The sequence below is a fragment of the Alexandromys fortis genome, unplaced genomic scaffold (assembly GCF_014885135.2).
Source record: "Alexandromys fortis isolate MF-2015 unplaced genomic scaffold, M_Fortis_MF-2015_v1.1 scaffold_0, whole genome shotgun sequence".
Taxonomy (NCBI): domain Eukaryota; kingdom Metazoa; phylum Chordata; class Mammalia; order Rodentia; family Cricetidae; genus Alexandromys; species Alexandromys fortis.
This window is the reverse complement of record NW_026067949.1, coordinates 41,115,079-41,137,211: the sequence shown is the minus strand read 5'-3', so window position 1 is coordinate 41,137,211 and position 22,133 is coordinate 41,115,079. Positions and strand designations below refer to the sequence as shown.

Below are 22,133 nucleotides of genomic sequence, written 5' to 3'. Positions count from 1 at the left end.
GAGAGGAGAGGAGAGGAGAGGAGAGGAGAGGAGAGGAGAGGAGAGGAGAGGAGAGGAGAGGAGAGGAGAGGAGAGGAGAGGAGAGGAGAGAAGAGAAGAGAAGAGAAGAGAAGAGAAGAGAAGAGAAGAGAAGAGAAGAGAAGAGAAGAGAAGAGAAGAGAAGAGAAGAGAAGAGAAACTGGACCCCAGAACCACTCACAGATGATCTTCTGCACCTTCCAATGTTCCTTTCCAAACATAATAACCCTGCTGCTTGTCCACTGATCAGCGAAGCCTCCAGTGTATACGGCATTAGTAGCAGTAGCCATGTGTCACTGCTCACCTGGCATGACCGATTTCAGTCACAGGGACACAGAGAGGGCTGCCAGTGTGAATATAACCACTCAAAAGCTCCTATATTATATTCTTGGCTATAGCATGTCTATGCCCACTCACAGTAGGTTAGAATATTTAAATGTTTGCATTAGTGCGGAATAATTCTTTAACAGTTCGGAGGGAATGCTTTAAACAAGGAAGCCTCTTTATTTCTCACAGTTCTGTAGCACAAAAATGCTTCCTTTGTTGATACTAATAAGGCCTTCACATTTGTGGCTGATATGTTAAGAAACTGGCGTTGTTAGGTAACTGTGCTCTCAATTTAATACACAAAGGTGCTCATGCAAGGCTTTATATAGCAACACCACCAGGTGATCTGGAACATTGGCAAATTCCGCTAGCCTATCCCGGTATCCACAGTGATGACTTTAAATGTAAATCAGAACATGCAACTCTCCAGGTAAAGAGCCAAAAATAGGCCCGTGCTGCACTTATAATAAAATCAAAGGAGCCCCCGACTGTGCTGCCGACCTCTTTTGCCATCACACACCTGCTAGCTAGCTCTGCTTCAGCCATCCACTCTGGACTCCCTTTCTCTGTTTTTAAATAAAACATACCCATTCCTGCCTCAGGACCGCTACCCTCACCTTTTCCTCAGCCTAGAAAACAAGGCTTGTCCCTGATCTCCTCTGTTGACACCCCCTACCCATCTCTGCTCCCCACCTCCTGACACTCCCTTGTTTCCTGGTGAGAGCAGGCTCTCTTGGTGGTGGGAATTACACTATTTGTTTACTAACTTGGTGCTTGCCCTCTATATATTGTCCCAAATTTAGAAGTTCTGGGACTCAAAAAAATCTAAATCAGCTTTACTGACCCCTGAAATCTACCATCAAGAGCACGGCTAATAATTTATAGTGAGTACATTCGGATCACAATAGTACATGTGTGGCATGGCTTAGAACTTCAAATGAACTGCCCCTTCACTGTCTAAGTTAATACTCGAAACTAGTATTAACATCAGGACTCAACCTCTAACGCCAGCAGTGGTTGAAGCTTTTGAAGCATGGGAAAAAGCACAGGGTGGGGAAAGGAAGCTACAGTAAGTCCAGTCCCTAGTAGAAAGGAGGATAATGACATACGTCAGCAATGTTAATTGTCTCTGATGCCAGCTGATGATATTCAAAGGGAGCTTAAGGATGAGCTCACGTGACCATCGGCGGTCCCTTCCAAAGCACACAGCTGATTAGACAGCGGTCAGGTACCACAACATATGAATGTCACGTATTGCCCCTGTGTGATATCGTGTCATGCTGAAAATTCTGTAGCTGGTTAGGACTGTTGCTGAGGCTTTCCTTCACTGGCACTAGAACCTACTTCTTTAGGCTTACAACTCAGGCTGAAGATCTGCTGGGATATCAGGTCTCGCTGACTTAACAACCACTGGATTCTTGGCTTTCCATCAGAAGATAGCCATTGTTGAACTAGCTGGGTCATGCCCTGTCTACCACTCTAACAAATCACACACATGCACACGTGCACACATGTACACATACATACACATACATTAATCCTATCAGTTTTGTTCCTTTAGAGAACCCTAAATAATACAAGGAACTTACCTTCAACCTCTGAGAGGCACCAAAGCCCTACATCAATAGACTATATTCTTTGGGGAGAAACTTGGACTATCCTGACTAAGCAGTCAAAGGGAGGTTTCTGGTGCCTCGTACTGTGAATTTTGTTAGTCTATGGTTTTTGTGGGAACACTGTCAGCCCAAGTGGCATAACTTCCTTTAAGATACACACACACACACACACACACACACATACACACACGTATATTGTGCATAATTTTTAGAAAATATATAATAATATGATTCCTTGAGACCTTATCAAACAACCTTAGTGCTATCTGTCCCTCCTTCTCCTTCTGTACTGACCTCTCTCCCTCCACCCCAGCTGGAGTCCCTCCCCATTTTTCCTACCTCTCAGCATCCCCAAAGGCAATCATACCTGTTGACAGAAACCTAGTCAATTTCCAGGGCGAGTGAGGTCATGCATCTTATGGAAGAATCTACTATTCCCACTTTTCTAGACCATATATTCTTATTATATTCTAAATTGTAACCTTATATTCTGAGGTAAGTGTAGCTACCATCCTGAATCAAAGGAACTTCTCTTTGCTCAGAGCAAACTGAGACCATCACAGAAAACCAGAACTGGAAACAATACAAAAGTCATAAGATCTTGGAGGTCCAAGGCCCAGTAGAAACATCTGTATCACAGCTCCTGCATCTATGGCTCAAGAAATAAGGCCGAAAAGGGGTTAAAAAAATTTTCCTGCAAGTCAGAATACTAGGATGTCTGGTGTAGGAGGTCCTTCTGTCTATGTGTTGCTTTCATTGGTTAATAAAGGAACTGCTTTGGGCCTATAGCAGAGCTGTACAGGAACAGAGCTAGGTAGGGAAACTAAATGGAATTCTGGGAGGAAGAAGGCGGAGTCAGAGAGAGACGCTATGGAGCTTCCACCAGAGTCAGACATGCTGAATCTTTTCCGGTAAGCCACTGCTACATGGTGATATACAGATTAAATGGGTTAAATTAATATAAGAGTTAGCCAATAATAAGCTAGAGGTGGGCCAAGCAGTGTTTTAATTAATAGTTTCTGTGTGGTTATTTCGGTTCTGGGTGGCTGGGGCAAACAAGTGGTTCCTTGCAACAGATGTCTGCTGTGAAATGGTCTCTCTTAGAAAGAGCTACATGAACAAGACCAGAAGCAATGGCAAATATCAGTATACATGCTAATGCAGAAGGGCAGGAATCTCACAGGGTCCCACCCCTGGATAAAGAACAACAGGGAACAAATGAAATCAGAGAGAGAGAGAGAGAGAGAGAGAGAGAGAGAGAGAGAGAGAGAGAGAGAGAGAGAGCTGCTTCCAGAGATGAACCCCTTACTGGTTATGCGATACAAAGCCTTGAAACCATATAGATATAAACAATAAAAATGGACTCGGGTGACTGTATTTTTATAGTTGTCTGGGGGGCAAGAGTGCACATGTGGGTGAGTGCATGCATGCATGAAGCAATAATAATCAAAGACAAAGAGACTATCAGTTTGAGAGTTGGAAGTGGGTCCTGAGAGGGGCTGGAAGAAGGAAAGAGAAGAAAGGATGTGGCACAATCCTATTTTAACTAAAATGCATGGAAAAACTAAAAAAACAACAAAACACAGGGCTGAAGGAAAACTATGGCCATGGAGCCATGGGACAGCTCATGGCTGCTACCAAATCTGGAGTGACTGTGGCCTTCTAAGGACGGACAACATATCTTTGTTCTCTAGTTTTCACAGATGCGATTGTTTGGCACTCTCCTGACATGGCAATGTCCCAAAGGTCCCTGAGAACATTTGAAAGACAAGATTATAACCTCAGAGAAGACTTCACTGCAGCTTCCTCCCCAGAGTGAAGGTGGACCACACATATTCAGACCCACAAAGAGGAGGATGTACTGCCTGTGTGCCTGTCTGCATCTGTGACCATGAAAGAACCAGTGTGAAGGCCCGAGGATGGAAATTCTACTTAGAAGCCATGAAAACATCACCCCGGCTAAGCTATGTTGAGTCAATCCTGCATTGTATGTATGGAAGGATGAGAATAGTCAGCCACAGACTGGGTCCTTCTAGATTCCCTCTTATAGCTGTCAAGACAGCAATTTCAAATTCAGACATGATTTAATGGTTTATCCTCTTACTCTCTGGCAAAATATTTAAATTTACATCTATTTCCATGAATGGCCAAGACTGCAAAAATAAAACTCAAGGCTTCCAAGTATACTTAGAGATGACAGACATCAGATAATGTTTAAAATAATCATGATACACTTGAAGAATTAATCCTAGGTCAGATTCTTCCAGACCAATGTGATATATTGCCTGATAATTCTGTTAAACAATGAGGTAACCAGGTAAGGGATTACAAGGTCACATGATCCTTACATGTATTCCTGGGACTCTGTACAGTGCTTCTATACCTACAACACGCACTGTGGATCTACAGGCTGCAATTTGCCTGACACTGAGCCTGCAAGTGGGAGACAATACTACACTATGGGTAGCCTGGAAGAGTCAGATCCTCCAAAGGTATAAGCACAGTACATCTCTAAGAGCTAATGCTGAGGAAAGCCGTCTTAGGGCTGGAGATGTAGCTCAGCAGTTGCAGACTTGTGTCTTAGGTACGCAACCCTAGGTGGGGTCCCTGGTGCTAGGAGAGAAAGAACCCACCTCATCTTATCCTGTCACTCACAAATACTGGGCTTCAAGCCTTGCTTCTGCATCACCTCTCTTGTTCAGCTCCATTTTCACAGATCAGAGAAGGAAGAAAGGACTGCAGGAAGGCAAAGCAAAGACAACTGGGAACAGTAACTGGCTAATGCAAAGAATATTCCAGAGCAACAACGAAAACGGGATTTACGTAGATGCACAACTCGATGAGCTCCAGATGCACTGGTATGTACTCCTCACAGGTGCTTTTCTGCTTAGTAAACATAACATCCAAGCGGGGAGGGTGTTGAGGTATGGCATAGCCCGGTTTGGGCTCTGCATTTCTGCTGTTCTTAACTGTTTAGCACTATTTTTCAACTGGGCAGCCGCTCCTGAAATCCTGAGTACATAGGTTTGGCAGAGCGAGGAAGAAAAAGTGCAGTCCAGAGATTTGTTTCTGCGGCTTCCTCAAGATAGAATCTCACGAAAAATAGGCCCTCCAATTGTGTCACCCTGGAGCTGTCAGAAAGAGCCACTCGGCTCCTCATCGTAACTCCAAACATAAAACCCATCTCTTGTGTAGCAGGAAGGTATATAGCTACAGGAGTCACACAGGGCCCAGTGACAACGATTCAGATCGTATCCAGTCAGAAGCAACCGTCAATCAGAGACTTCAGCTGCACTTGGATGGATGTTTGGGAGGACAACTTGGAAAAGCACACAGGACAAGTTTGACTTCACTGCCAAACTCATTCCCAGGACATAGGCTTCTTAATTATAAAACCTTCTTCAAAATATATTTGAGTATGGCAACCTGTTTTCCACACCCAGACGGGGGGTGGGGATAAGAAAACCCCAAGTTTGTGGGGTTTATTAAAACAGGCTACAGAAATAAAACCTGGGGTTAATAGAACCTCATCTGCAAGTCCTTGTCCTTTTTATTTATTTAATTTTTTGCCTTAAAAGACTCCAAGTGCTTTTGTATGCAAGGCATTAGCTTGCATCCCCACCCGCATTATCCCTCCTCCTTGCCCGATGCTGACAAGACCATGGGTCCCTTTAGGCTCCACTCCAGCCTTTGGAAGAAAGCAAAGAAGAGAGTACATTTTGGGAGAAAGTCCTCAGTGGACAAACTGGCTGCAGTGACAGCTATATTTGGGTGGATGTCTCTTAAGACAAATCCATTAAATCTCATTTGCCAGCTTTACCAACAGAACCAGTAAAATCCCTGAGCTTTAACATCAATGTCAGCAACTACAGAATGCTGACAGGAGGCAAAATAAAAACCCGAAACGTTGATTTTAAAAACCTACACTACACACATTTTACAGCAAAATCAACAACCAAGGCCCATGATGCACCAAAGTATTCTGATCCACGAAGATAAATTGGATGTCATTCACACTGGAAGCCAAGAGACTTCTTCTATGTATGCCCAGATTTAAAGAGACCCAGCAACATAACAAATTTCTCTCAGACCGCGCTTACCAGCTGCCTAGTCACAAATGTCTAGCTAAAGATCCCTAATAAAAGAAGCCTTATTCAAAAAGATATATCAAACTGATATGTCAGCCCTAATTGGTGTTTCCTTCTCCAAACTCAAGTTCTCAATCAGAGATTGTGAGTAATTAGCATTGTTTGATAAAAGCTGGATGGAGCCACAGTGAGCAAGGCAGCTTTGAAGGAAATTCGAAGGGTTCAGATTCTCTTTATGCCGCAGGTGTGTGCTTACCAACACAGTCACGAGCAAATGCCCGGAACCCTGACCATGTCCAGAACCATCAGAAGAAAGCAGAACTAACCAGGTTAGTGTTTGTGGAGGAGTAGCCCAAGGAGTCAAGAGTGAATGTCAAGGTCATGCCAAGGACAGGAATCAGTCCTGAGGAAGAGGCCTTTTCCCCACACACCAACAGATGAGGATGACACCAGATCTGAGGGAGATGTCAAACTTAACTTGCTAGAAACCCATTATGCTTCTAATCCACAGGGAGAAAGGGGAGCAGCGGTACAAAAAGCCTATTGAAGTGAGAGAAAATGGGACTGAGATTAGCTCCAAAGGTTTTTCTGGTGATCCAGTCTGGGCAAATGAAGGCCTTCTAAGGAAGCACCGGTGAGTAAGTAGAAAGAATCCAAGAGCCATTGTATAAGTAAGAGAGTAATTTCACCTTTCCTGTCCTTTTTAGAATTCACCACAGCCTATAAAACTCTGGTCATTGATACAAGAGCTGCCAGTTAAAGAAATAACGCTGTCATAAATTTTTTTGCAGAAAAAAATAGCCAAGTATGAAGAAAAAAGTCAAAGCTACCCTACTTAAAGAGACAGATAAAGAAGAAGGCCTTGGGACTGACACCCAGCTAGTGTGCTAAGCGTGAAGCCAACTACAATTGTGTTCTGCTGTTTTATCAAGGAACACAAAAGGAAATTTTTAAGAGAAAGAATCAGATGTGTGGTTTTCAGAAGCATACCTAGAGTACTGGTTCTTCTTAACATAGGGGAAAACTGGGACCATCACAAACAAGTACCAAACCATTTTTTCTCATTTCATGTCCCTTACTACTTACCTATAAATCTTGGAGCAGGCTAGAATTTCAGTATGCGTGTGTGTATGTGTATGTATGTATGTATGTATGTGTGCATGTGCAGAACTACGTGTGTCTAGAATATTTGTAAATGAATGCACATGTATGGAGGAAACGTGTGTGTGTTTGTGTGTGTGTGTTTGTGTGTGTGTATGCACACGCGTCTGCGTATGTCCCCTCTGTTGTCTTTAAAATATGGAAATTAAATGTCTTTAATTTCATTGGAGCTCTAGGAATTTTTTCTTTATCAAGAAGTATCAATATATTATGTTGTTGAACTATAATCTATCTCCACAGACCCAGTCAACTAGAAAAAATGATCTAGTTTATATCACATTCTTCAAAAGAAAAGAAAATAGCAGAGGTTCACAATCTCTGTCCTTTATTACAGACACTTAACGATGTACAATTACCAGCACCTCTTAGCCTTTTAGAGTACACCAAAACAGTTTTTCAGAAAATAACCCACTTCATCCCTATGACAAACCCAAGCTGAAGGTTATTAATATGACCAGGCTCAGGCAACTGTAGCCCCAAAGCTAAAAGAGCCCAGAAGAATGCATCACAAAAGGCCAGAGCCAAGACTCACTGGCTCCTCCTCTGATCCCCACACATTTTGTTTTCTTCCTTAGAAAAAGAGCAAACCCTTATCTGTACATAACGTCCATTTCAGAGGTGGCAATCACCATCTCTAATCCAACCCAGCATCTCTTAGATACACAGTCAATCTTCAATTTCAAAGAGGAAAAGTCTTTGCTTACCTGGTCCTTCTCAGGTTTATCAGAAATGTCATTCAGACTGGAGGAAGTCAGATTCCTATGGGTCATGGCTGGGCTACCTGGAAAAACACAAATGAACTCCGATTAGAGACGTCTTTTCAAGGGCACCAGCTTTGGATGAGCATCTGCAAACACTGAGAGATGGTGATGAGGATGGTGACGAGACTTTTAACCACATTCAATCGTGTGGTGTTTTCCTGAGTTCAGGCTGGAGCACAAATACAGCCAAGCGGAAAGTATGCAAAATCCCAAATACTTCGCCTTATTGCCTGGTTATATTTCAAGTTAAGCTAAATCATAAAGATGCCTAAACCAGTAAGCATAAAAACCTGCTTCTCCAGCTGTGACCATGTCTCTCACTGTCTTTTACACACGTATAGTCTACTGCCCCTTTTTCCTTTGCTTTTCACCCACAGACACAGCCTGTCTCCGGCAGAACTGATCCTGGGTGTGCCTGGATTCCCTCTACCCTTGGCCTGGGCTATCCTTCCAAGCATAAGACTCTCTGGTCACCCAGAAAAGCTACCCACTCTCCTCTGCCCAGCAGACATTTTGGTCACAAATAGTTCCCCTTGTGGGTATCTGGACCAGAATCCCCAGTCTTTGCCTCAAAATGGTATTGACCATTCAGCATTCCTACTACCCGGGCAAATACTTCCCTTTTTCCTCTGTAATGGGACAAACTTCTTTAAGTAGAAGAATGAACCGTACATGGCATTCAACAATGCACCGGTCTTCCTATGGCAGCCAGAGGTCAAACTCACTAGTAATTGACCCAGTTATTCCCAACAGTGTTAGTCACAATAGAAGGACATACAGAGGAGGCGCAAGCTGGCAGACTGCAGGGAGACCGTGTTAATCAACAGGCTCCTGGGCTTCCATTTTGCAGTGGGACCTGCAATCTCTAGACTTATTAAGCAAAACAGTAACTCTTCAAAGCTGAGGTGTTTGACACAACCCCTGCAGGATGCTGAGCAATGCACTAGCTATTAATCCTCAATGATCTGACTCAGGCAAGTCTTCCCAGCAAGGGGGTAAAGGTTGAAAAGCAGCACCAAGTTCAAGCACAGCTTCTCCTTGGCTCGAAACCATTGTTCCCAGAGGTGAATTCCCTCCGACAGAAACCCCAACACACAATCTCACAAAAGATGAAAATCTACCCCTAGTAAGTTAATGTCCGTGTAACACAAGTTCTTTAAATAATAGAATCTCCTTGAACCACTGTATTAGAAAAGACCTAGTGTTCTGAGCCAGGAAGACAGGGTATTTTCCACTCGGCTGCATTTCATTGAGTAAGCATGGCCTAGATCTCTTAAACCCTTTACCTGGCAGGATGTTTTATTCTAGGAAAATCTGAGCACAGGGCATTATTTAAAAGAAAGAAACATCTGAGAAAATGTTTCATAAGCAAAATTAAAGGAGTCCTGTTGAAGGCAGCATTTTATGCTTTGAACTGTTCTAAAGTTCCAGTGTCCACCCAATTCAAGAGGTGTCAGGAACGAACTCTAACAACCCCAGATAATGCTGAGACGGGAACTAATGGGAAATGGAGAGTTGGGTTTAACTTTGTCCTTTCGCCAACAAGCAAAAGTGGCCATGGGCACAACCTGGTGGCAGCTGCTCTGCATGAGAAGCAGGAATCGCATATTAATCAAGGAAGGCTGAGCAGTGCTGATCATACACACAAATTCAACAGCCTTCAGTGAGAAACAAATCAGACTGACTTCTAATGATTCCATGCATTTTGTTGAAGTCTCAGTAATGACATAACTTGGAAGGTAAATAAATTAAACTTTGGGGGTAACTGATTAAAGATACAGATTTGCTTTGGAAATCTATGATAAACACTGTAAGGTATATTTGAACCAACCATTGTCCTTCTTGCCACAAAGCCTGAATAGCTAAAAGCCAATACAATGTGGATTCTATTATAATGATAAACTTGATTGATGTGACAGGTTTTTTTTTTCCTGAGATAGGGTTTCTCTGTGTAGCTTTGAAGTCTGTCCTGGCACTAGTTCTTATAGACCAGGCTGGCCTCAAACTCACAGAGATCCTCCTGCCTCTGTCTTCCAAGCGCTGGGATCAAAGGTGTGCGCCACCACCACCCAGCCTTGATGTGACAATCTTCTTGCCAAAGAAACAAAGCCTGTCTCATTTCTGTCCTTTCTGAAAGACGTCCATCATGTGGCTAGTCTCAAATCGCTCTTTGTCGGGGGCAGAAGAAGGCACAGGCTGAGGAAGGACACGGGAACCAGATGAGAAAAAAAACGACTGTACTAAGGGACAATCAAATCCACTGACCCTCCTAAATTTGATTTGATTTCTAGTAATAAAAGTAACTAATATGGGTGCTCAATTTTGTAAGATATAACAGCTCCAAGGACAACGAATCCAGGACAATAGATAAAGAGATTGGAATTGTTTCGCCTTTTCCTAACTCTGACCCTAACAAAAGCAGCACACTCCCTCCTCAACGCCTGGGGTCAGAGACAACCAAATCCTTCCCAGTGCTCTGATTCCATGGTAACCAACGTGAGGACCCAGGACCAGCAACATCCACACCACAAGGGCACTGCTCATTAGAACCCGAATTCTGAGGCTCACCCTACTCTAACTTTAACAAAACTCTGGGCATGGGACATAGGCAAAGGAGCTTTGTCCAACCCTCCGAGCAGCACTGCAGGGTGGGAAATGCGGAGAACCACTACTCAAAATGAAAAGTCATCTTGGCAGGCAGCGTGCTACTGGGACTGTGAGTCCAAAGCACCCCATCTGAGCTCGGGAAGCGAGAGGCATCATTCTGGCAACGTGCCCTGTGACAAAGCCACTGCTGCCACCTGTCCTATCTCAAACAAATCATTAAATCAGCAACGTCACTATATAAATACACACAAAAGAGTATTTGTTTCTTTCCCCTTGATTCTTCACCTTTACAACCAAATCAATAAATAACTTTGTTTTGGAAACTCACTTTGACCACAGAAACATCTTACCAAAACCAAAGAAGACAGGACAAGAGCCAGAAGAGATTACAAACTAGACCATGTGGGAATCAGAAATCTGCGCGTGGAATTTAACAAACGCAGGAAGCTGTTACACAACGGGCCCGTAACAACGAGGTATTGTGCACATTTTGTAACAGATATGCAATAGGACATGTTGTCAGAATAAATCAGGGCTCTGTATTTAGAGTTGGGGCATGTAATATACACTCGCTACACTGCAGCACTGAGTGAGAGGACCAGAGAAAACCGCCCCGGGCGCCATCAGGTGTCGGAGAGCATGTTACCTTTGGGGACAGGTGATAACTTACTCAGGGCTGCATTCAAATCCTCTTTCCAACTAAAATCCAGGACATTCAAATGCCTTGGAACTGTTCTTGGCCCAAAGGAACTTTGCTTCTAAAGTGTGATTTTACCAAGATAGATAGATAGATAGATAGATAGATAGATAGATAGATAGATAGATAGATAGATAGATAGATAGATAGATAGAAGGAAGAACTAGTCTTGGGTGCACAATCATAATTAACTTCCACATCACTGTTTCCAGCCCATAAGGAAAGGAAAGCAATGGAGATCATATTTTCAAGCAGTTTCACACAGTTGAATGCTGTTTCATTTTCAAAGTACCCACTTGGCGGGTACACACTGTTTCTATAAAAATTACACTCTGTACTGTTTGAAAAATCATTGTTATTCTTTAGTGCATGTGCAGCAGTTTTAAAAGCCCTGCGCTACTGCATCTATCAGAGACCTGAAAAAGAAGTGAGGGAATGCAGAGCATAGAAAAACGATATTTAAATGTGCGCACAAAAGCTAATATTTATATAATACAATGAAAGATTAACCCCACCTTACCTCATACCGCCATAAGAAGCTAATAAGATACAGAGGGACAAGCTAAAACAAGGATTTCATGACCTATGAACCATACTGGATCCTTTATTCTCATGAGTAACTAAGCAGCAATTTCAGTATTAAACAACAACAACAATTAAAAAAAAATCCCTACCAGGACTGATGGGTTATACCTGTAAATCCTAGCTATTCAGGAAGCTGAGGAGGAGAGAATTCCAAGTTTCAGGGCAGCCAGGGCAATATTGTCTCCAAATAAAAAGTGAAGGCACAGGCCTTTGATCCCAGCACTTGGGAGGCAGAGGCAGGTGGATCTCTGTGAGTTCTAGATCAGCCTGGTCTCCAAATTGAGTTCCAGGACAGTCAGGGCTGTTATACACAGAAACCCTGTCTCAAAAACCACACACAAAAATGTAAAGATTGGAGTTAGGGTATTTACCTAGATTCAGTCCCCAGTGTTACAAATAAACACATTTTAAAATATAAATAACTATCCCAGGCAGTGGTGGTGCATGCATTTAAACCCATCACTGGGGAGGCAGAGGCAGGCAAATCTCTGAGTTCAAAGACAGCCTGGTCTACAAAGTGAGTTCTGACAATCAGGGCTACACAGACCCTGTCTTGAAAAACCATCATCTTCATCATCATCATCATCATCATCATATAATTATTATTATATAGAAAAATAGGTAGCTTGTATATTATAATAGACATAAGTGAATCTAGGTAATGATAAATTTCCCGAATTTATCACAGATTCAGAACTATAAATCTGATTTACACTGCCTAGAGTCACAGAAATATATGCAGCTTATTTTTCAAAAGCCTATGCTATAGTTTTGTCCCCAGCCTGTGGAACTATTAGGAAGTAGTGGAACCTTTTGGAAAGGAATGTGTAGTTAAAGGAAATCAGATCCTAGGAAAGAATCTTTGAAGGGTATAAGGGCACCTCCCACAAGATCCCACCATGATGTCTGTGCCACCAAGGGCCCAAACCCTAGTGACTTGAAGAGGTGGGCCCCAATAACTCTCTCCCCATTTTAGCTTTCTTCTCTTCAGTATTTTGTGACAGGGAGGACATCTTCCAAGCTCAGCTGGTTAATGTACTCTAAACGCTCAATATCCACCACTTCCTGAATATGCACGCCTTACTTCTCATATCAATACTGTGATGTGATATTATTAGCAGCACATCAAGCAGACAGAAATGAACTTAGAGGAGGCTATGTTCATTGCCACCCAGCAAGTGGTAAAACCATCATTTAAACTTGGTTCTCTGACTATGACTCCCACCTCTGCAGAAAAGAAAACTTGTCTCTGCATTATCTGGACGGACACATAAACTTCACTGTGTCTAGTGAAGAGAAATGTGAAGCGCAATGTCAATGAATATATTCTACCTGCACGGCAGCACTGTGGAGAAGCAGCAGCTAACGGTGTTTACGAGATAAGCTACCTTCTGAGTTTCCAACTTAGCTGCTCCTAAATATGCAGTCTCCTACTCTTTCCTTACTTGAAGAGGAGCGGGAAATACTGAACCTGGCTACTCTGCTGCTGTGCCCCAGACTACAACTCCGTGACAAAGTGGGCAGGATACTAAACGCAAACGCAGTATGATCATAAGAGAACAAAACTACATGCTTCCGGATGCCCTTGATCACAGTCACAGTCTACAGTGTGAAATTCCACGCTGAACAGAACCAATTATCCGTTATTAGCTTTCTACACTTAAAAGTTACTCTGATTGCAACAGCTTCCCACCTCAGCTTCTGAATAAAGAGGAATAGGATGGCACCCTTAGACCGATGCTGACTGAGAAAGTCTTGCTTTCTACGACAACATATTATCCAGAGATACCCTCAACGACACCAAAAATTTAAATAAACAACAACAACAAAAAAACAGAACAAGGTCTCTAAACCATCCGTTCCTAGTCCCCATCCTTTATATAAAATGCAGAAATCAGTAGGGTATAAATATTAATCTAAGAAGAGTGAGAAAATATTACCAGCCATTTGGAGCCCTTTGAAGGAATTTCATAACTAAGAAACATCAATATGGTGTCTTTGATCATTTTATTTTTTTAATTCTTTTATTTAAGTGATTTTATTGTTTGTTTGTGATATGAATTTTAAGCTCAACGTCACGGTCTTCATTCTGTATTGTTCACAGGTCTAGCCTCAGGGTATTGGTGGCACTTCATGAATATTTTTAATAAATGAGTGGGCTGTTTGATCTCTGTTCGGAAACTACCATAAATGCAACTTTGCTAACCCATTTATTAAGGCAGAAGGTGCTCGTTGTATGCACACTCAAGGAGCCTTTAGACTTGGAAAGCATAAAGGCAAATAAAGAAGTGTCTAACTGGTCCACAGGTGACAGGACAGAAAGACATGACCAAGCTCTCCAAAGTCTGTCTGATACCAGCACGACAGAAGACAGAAGCAGTAAGAATGGAAGGGAAACCGGAAAGGAAAACCCAGGAAGTGAGGTAAAAGGGAGGTAATAGGGAATTCAGCCAAAAGACAAGAGAGCCTGGGGCAGAGAAAAGCCAGGGAAACTGAAAAAAGTCAAAGCATGTGACCACTCTGGGAGGAGGAATAAGTGGGGTAGAAATAAGAAGATGTCTAAAGGCTCATAACTATCCAGGTAGAAGTGAAGCTCAGAGGCCAAAAGGTGAGGTCATTCTTAATGTAGAGAAGAAAGAAAGGAAGTGCCCTTATGTGGAGAGCTGGGCATACGCGGAGGTCAGCCGACAGTGCCACAAACACCTGCACCAGAAGGCTTCCCCAACTGTGTTCTCTTGAATAGACCACTATCTGCGCTTTCAGGTCTCTGCTCCCAACCCTAGGGCTGATCTGCTTAACCTCAACGCCTGCACTCTGCTTTTGCAGTTGGTGCTGTTTTCCTGCTTTAATACTCCGACCACTTGTGAGTTTTCCCTAGATTCAACCTTAGATCCCAGACTTTTCAAATAAACAACCAGCAAGAGCAAAACTTCTCTAATTCATAGTGACTCCGGTCTAATAACAGTAATGATTATTTCAATTTCACTGTGACCTAAAGCACACAAAATTCTCTAAGCACAGCAGCTAGTGCGGGAAAGCAGACACCATTTGTGCCGTGCCAAAGTGGCAGTTATCAAGTACGTGAAGAGGGGCACAGAATCCCAGAAGTCATCCTGCATATCTCCGAGGAAGTGGACTCTCAACATTCCAGGTAGAGAGAAGCAAGAGGCAAGCTGAAAGGAACAGGTTAGTGGAAGTCCCCTGCCTCCACTGAACTCCACCCCAGTGCGCAGAAGACCCAGCAGCAACCACAGCATTTATACTTGGAGGTTTGCTAATGGAGGCAAGCGTTTGTGCCTCAGAGTAAAGCCCTCCGAATTCTGGAACATACTTAGGGAAAATACTTCCTGCCCACTCTAAGAGAAATGCTCCTTCTTAAGATGAATGGACAGTGGAAGCCTGGTGCTGGCTCATTGACTGCTTATGCCTGAATTCCCACATTCAGGGCCACCCCTAGCTACACAGTAGCTCAAGGCAAGACAAACTGTAATGAGACTCTGGGTTTTGTTTGTTTGTTTGTTTGTTTGTTTGTTTTAAAAAAAAAAAGGATCTGAGCTCTGCCAGAAAAACTCCAAGGTTAAATATACCCCATAGAAAAAATTAATAAAAATGGAGAAAAAGAAATACAATTTAGAAAATAAAATAAAAATTTTACTAGCTTATAGAAAGCTCTGAAATGATTTTATGTTAAACCACAAAAAGGGTTCTTTGAAACAGAAATTGAGAAAAAGGTTTTAGAATGAACACACAATTGCTTTAAACATCAATTTGCACATTCTTAGGACCATGAAAAGAACCCCTTAACATGAGTTAGAAAAAAATGAGAAGTCGTATAAAAGGAGAATTGGGGAAGAAAACCTGAAAATATAGAAGAAAAGATAAGGAGGCAAAAAGAATGGAGTAAAAAAATGTTAAAATCTGATGACAGAAAGTGTTACTAAACCAGAACACCCATTATCAAGAGTATCCCAAGGACAAAGTATCCACGGCTTTATTTGGGGGCTGGTTGTGGCCCAAAGAAAATTCTAACTGTAAAAGGCATCCAACATGGGGCCCAAATTTCCACATAGGGCCTAAGACTGCTGTAAAAAATGAATATGGTTCCTTTATGAGACACCTCTATGCAGGAGAGTAAGCACCCTTCAGGCTAAGTAGAAACAGCCAGCTAAGTAAAAATGGCTGCCACGGTGTGGGTGCTAACTTCCTAGAACTAGGTGGAGAAATGCAGCTCTCATTTAAACATAGCTCTCAGTCAGGCCTGTAAGCTTAAGGTTGGGTGGAGCCAGGCACAGGAGTTGCATTGGTGAAGGGCTTAGCTGTCACACAGCAGTTTAGGGTTTGACTCACATGGTCAGACAACACTACAGGTGCATAGTAAAACAGGTCGAAACCAGAAAAACAAAACAAAAGAAAACCATTTAAAGTGGTTAGAGAGTGCATAGGTGCTTGAGAAAAAAAAATGGGTATAGATAGTCATAGGAAAGAACAAATAATTTTAACTTATTTAAATAACAATTTTAAAATAATTCAGAAAAGTCTTTAAAGAGAAAGTAAAGAAATATAAAAAGAATTAGCCATGTAAAGATGGGAAATACAGAAGTCTGGATCCTGTATGATGCTTTGTTGACTTTGAATTTTTTGAAGACTGACGAGTGAATGGTAGCGACTGAGAGACATGGGATGGTAAAGGGAACTGCTGAATTTAACCAGCCTACATACTTTAGGGATGTCTTAACTTTAAAATGGAATTCAGAAAATGTATTGCATTGATTGAGAGGTTATACTTTTGTTTCCACAGGAAATGAAAGGCTAGGGATTCCTTAAAAATTATTAGAGACCAGATTTGACTGGGGGAGGCCCCTGAAAATTTTGGCTGCAGACATAAAGAAAGAAACCAGAGAAACTACAGGTGACATATATGCTGATCTCTTGACATGGGAGCAGCTCTGAGACTGGATAAGACAAGCTAAGTCTTATTGGTTACAGAATCCTCATGACTTATTACATGCCATCCTTTCGTTTGGCATGGACAGAGCATTGGTTATACAGTCAAAAAAACATAAAATTGGCAGATGTCCTTTACCTTCTCAAACATAAAATAAAACAAAAAATTATCTTTGGCTGGCTGGCATACAATATAAAGTTCATACTTGTATTAATGCAGATATGCATTATAGGAATTCTATACTCTTCCAAATTATAGATTGACTAGGGAAAAATGATAATAGAAATCTAGGACTAATATATTCTAAAAGGGTTAGCATTTCCTGATAGTAAAATCTAACAAAACAAGGAAATAAACTAAAGAAAAGAAAGCCACCCTCTGCACCCAGGAGAGCACGGGAAGTCAATGACTGACTATCCACTGTGCAGCAGGCCCAGATGGCAATCAGCACCTTCAGTGCAGGGTTAGTGGGGAAGGAGACACTGGAGCCAAGAAGAGGCCAACCTGCCCAGAGGTGCTATCAAAACATCCTGCAGGTTATTGATATCTTTGAGATATGAGTTTAACAATATAATAATGGGATTTTGTTTTCTTTTCTTTGGCTCTTAAATTAATTTGAAGGCTAGTAAAATGGCTCAGGGGCTAAATGTACTTGCTGCAAAATCCTGAAGACCTGAGTTTAGTCCTCAGCACCCACATGAAGGTGGAAGGAGAGAACCAATTCCACATGTCCTCTGACCTCCGCATGCATATCTCCTACCCCTAGCACACATACACGCATGCACACACACGGATACATACACACACACACTATGCACATACATGCACAATAATGATGAAGAAAAGTGAGTTTTTTTAAATTCATTTTAAGGTTCCAGTTTAAAAATAGATATTTACCAAAAAAATGTACTTACAGAGATCATCAAAGCCTTTGGGTGAACTATATTAATGTTGCCATAATGTGAATTCTATTTAGGGATTCTTAGCATTAGATTGAACTGAGAGAGAAAGCAGAGCATTGAATGGCGATGGGAAAGAACGCAGACCTGATTGATATTGATGATAGAAAACAGAGTAGCGGTGACAGAGTCTGGAGTGACATCAGCAGTGAGGAGAGGGAGGAGGGAGGATTTGGACACTAACGTCCTTGACAAGAAGTCAAAACATTCGCTACATAAAGAAACTGAAACTGCAGCCTTTTACTCCAAACTACAAGAGTTATTAAAAAGGAACTAAAAAAAAAATTAGTAGCCTAATTGGAAGGAGGAAGTATACGAATAATGGTTTGTTTGCATACTTTGGTTTTGTTGTTTTTTGCTGTGGAATACATTAACAGACTGAAATCTTTACGAAGATATAAAAATGGCCATGCAAAAGATAAAAGACCAAATGAAAAGCCACTTAGTGCAATGAAAGTATTTGCTGTAAGGACATCCCTGGGAAGTGCAAAGGAAAAGGGGAGCTGGTGGTTCTTTGTTCAGAGTGTTTCTGATGCTTGGCATGACGGGGTGCAGCATCACAGCACTTGGGAGGCCGAGGCAGATCTGCAAGTTCAAGGCCAGCCTGGGCTAAACACAGAAACCTGCTTCAACAGGAAAATAAGGAGGAGGAGGAAAAGGGAGAGGTCTTTCTGTGCATTTCAACGGATAAGATTTTGATGCACTATGTTAATAAAAGTATATCATAAGCAATCTTATATAAGTATTTATCAAATGTGCTAGTATCACGGGAAACAGTAGGAATGCTGACTACTGGCAAACCTTAGAAGAGTGCACCATATTAAGTCAAGCATGGAGGTTGAAAATTGTACATAAAATAGAATTACATTTTAAATAGTTTAGCATCCTCCATGAGATACTATATATACAATTTAAAAAATTATAGCTAGGGATATTTTCCCACAAGCTCTGTCTGCAATGATTCTAATGTCTTTCCTTAGTCAGCAAAATCCCTTAGAGCTGAGAAGTGTGAGCCTGTGTGTGTAAAGGGAATCATTCTCGTAATCCTAGATGTGCAGACGATTAAACAATGGAAGTACGACCACAGTGACTGAGTGTACGCAGAGATAAAGACAGGTGTGTGCACAGAAGATAAAGTGATGACAAACACGCTCTCTGCACCTACACTTTCTTCTCTGGGTTTTGGGTCACAAAACTTAGGAAAGGCACTGATATCGGCCTCCACAGAGACGCACTGACTGCACTCTGCTTAACTGATCTCAGGATGCAGGCAATCAATACAAGACACCCCAAACGCTAGGAGCAGGGACAGGAGACACAAATACCTCCAGGCTCTCGTGGCCCAGAAGAATCTCCAGATTATGGTGCCTCAAATCTAAAAGAGGATGAAGTCAAGGCACAAATACTCCTGGTAATTACATGCCCACGTGCTCCCTTTCAACTGAAGTGGCACCTAGGGGTTAAAGGTATGACGACCTTATTGCAGCCTTCAGTGACTCTAGAGAAATCTTGGGGAATTTGGGTCTAAACTATGGGGGGGGGCGGTCTGGGATTATCTCCTGACTTTTATATACATGCACTACAGGAGGTTAAGCCCAGGGCCTTGAGCATGCTAGGCAAACACCAGGATTTTCTACTGGAAAAGCAATATCCTTACTGAGGAACTTGTTACTCTCAGGTGGAAGTGTCCTACTTTTAAGTCACACACACACACACACACATCAATTTATATACACAGATATCTATATAGTTATACTGTGTATATATAGTTACATATATACATATATGTGTATATAGCTATACATGGGGGGAGGGGGGTTATTGACCACTGTCTTTTTAACTGGGTCACGGTAGAGAAGGCTAGGTAAAGAGTTCAAATGGTGGTTTACACTTCACTTTCCTCGGATAAAGCTACTGAACACACTCTACTGAACTATTTAGAATGATGCAATGAGAAGACAAAGTTGGCATAAGAAAATGACAGAAAGTGGGATAATGCCTCAATAAGACTGGCATAAGCAATCAGCAAGGAAGGACCCATGCGTTAGTATTCTGCTCAGGGGTTCAATAATTGGTAGTCTTGTTTTCTTTCCAGGATCCCCACTGACCTCAAGGGGAGACTGTCAACTAAAACGACCATGGTTGGGGTTCCATATCAACTCATCATCAGGACTTTTCCGGTCTTAGGAGATGAGTGCAGAGAACAAGAAGTTGTTCCTCTAATTCACGTCCAGAGGTGGGAAGTTAAAACTGTCTTAGTCATCAGAAAATGAGCACTGACATCCCTAAGAAGTTTTTCATCATTACACAGGAGAGGTGTAGTCACATCGGTCTGACCGAGTGACAGAGAGCTTTTATCAAAGTGACGGATGCCTTGCTGAGGGCAAAGGTCATCAGTAGTTATTTGTTAAAAAAAATAAAAAATAAAAACCACAAACCCCAGATTGGGGGAATATGCATGTAATCACAGATATTCAAAAGACTGGGGCAGGTTGGTCACATGTTTGAGGTATATCTGGGCTACAGAGTACATTCAGGGCCAGCCTATACAACATAGACCTTTTCTCAAAATAAAAAATAAAGTCAGAGGAAGTCTGAGAATATAGTTCATGGGGAGCTCACCTGCCAAGCATGTGCAAAGCTTAGATTTCATACCCAGTAGAAAACTGAAAGAAGGAAGCAAAGACGGGGAGGGGAAAGAAGGGGATGAGCAGAGATGCACCTAACTTATTTTCATATAACACAAAGTAGGCTTCAAAAGTTCTTGGGGGAGGGGGGATGTTTATCTTTAGTTTGGTGTTGTGGCTATTGTGGCTATGAGGTCTCAGATTGCTCAGGTTAGCCTCGGTGTGTCAACTTACCTTTCTGCTCCATGTAGTAGTGCTAGAATTACAGGCATTGGCTAGCACACAGGCAGTCACTAGCACATAGAACTATAGGCAGTCACTAGCACCCTTAGATTGATGCGGTGCTGGGGATGGCACCCAGAGTTTCGTGAATGACAGGCAAACTCTAAACCGAACCACATCTAGAAAGTCCTTAATGACACTTGCTGATGTCACCTGCAGGGAGACGGTGGGATTCCTTTCGGTAGCTGACACTGACTGTGTTTCCTCTTTCAGTAGAGGAGGGGAAAGTGGTTGGCAAAAGAACGAGTGGTCAAGCACAAGAAACACCCAACGTAAAAACCAGAAGTAGCAGAGATCTCGAGAATGCTTCACCAGGTCTAGTTTTGCTGGTTAAAGATTGCTTAAACCAGTGAACAAAGGTAATCTCTAAAACCTCCATTTTCTGCTGAACCAGGACAAGGAAAAGTAGAGGGGATGAGAAACACATGAAGCAAAAGGTGAATGAGTTTCAAATTTACTGAAAATTTCCTCACACGAAGTAGCAGAATTTCCTCTCAGTCTCATATGGGATCAGGAATACAGTACAGAGAGTACAAAAAAGGCAGAGATCCTCCAGGGAAGGGCCCCAGGAAGGCTGCTGTTCTAATGGTACACGCATCCTGAGGAATTTCAGGCTCAGGGCAAACCGACCACCTCACCATGTCTCTCCAGGCTGACTTTCTCCTCTAACTAGATATCATCAATTTCCCAACATCAGCTTACGTATTTTTGGTGACAGGAAATTTTCTACCTACTGAAGTGACCCATTCTATCACAGTGAAGTTCATTATTACAGGTGGCCAGTGGCCACAGTAGCCCAGCTAAGCTGTAATATTCATGGACTACAGAGTCAGTGTGAATACGGCATCAAGGTACCAGCTGAAGCTTTCACATACTCATAAAGACACAGTGTCCACGTAAGTCCACATAACTTCTACTGGTCCTCTTTGAAGACACGTATGTAGATCTCATAAACAGAGGCCTTTGTTCTGTTCTATAATTCTCTAACACTTGAAAGCCAGTCACTGATGTCTCCATCCCTTCTGAAACCAAGTGTGCAAAGGTCCCCACACCATGCATTCTCATTCAAAGGATGAGATGACCATATTGTCATCAGACAGCCTTATGGTCTGACCTTAAGAAAACTAAAGGCTGGTCATGACTCTCTTGGAAAACAACAGGGCTGCAAAACAATGCCTTTCGATCTCACCCAGAAGTACCAGGAGTCTAAAGCCAGTTTCTTCCTCACTGAAATGCTCACTCAACGGAGCTCGAACTCTCCTTTAAAGAAGTGAAGCAAAGCCTGCCTTCCTCTACAATGTAGAGTCTGCAGACTTAGAGTACGCCAAGTCTTGTGAGCCAGCAAAGTATGGGCAACTGTGGACCTCCTGTTTACCGCCTCCATGCTCCCGAGGTTCTCATCCTCCAGCAGGTGTGGGCTGCAAGCATTTTTGAGTCTGCTCTGGATTGGATCCGCTTAC

At 42.3% G+C, this 22,133-nt stretch overlaps 1 protein-coding gene across 7 annotated transcripts in view; it reads right to left on the bottom strand.

Annotated features, from left to right (window-relative positions):
- Slc4a4 (solute carrier family 4 member 4) overlaps positions 1–22,133 on the bottom strand; it is a 339,097-nt gene that overhangs the window by 153,091 nt on the left and 163,873 nt on the right. For all 7 annotated transcript variants that reach the window (XM_050149683.1, XM_050149682.1, XM_050149677.1 and 4 more), the window contains exon 7: positions 7,915–7,991. In XM_050149683.1, coding sequence (XP_050005640.1) covers positions 7,915–7,991 — 77 coding nt within the window. The remainder of the gene's footprint in view (positions 1–7,914; positions 7,992–22,133) is intronic.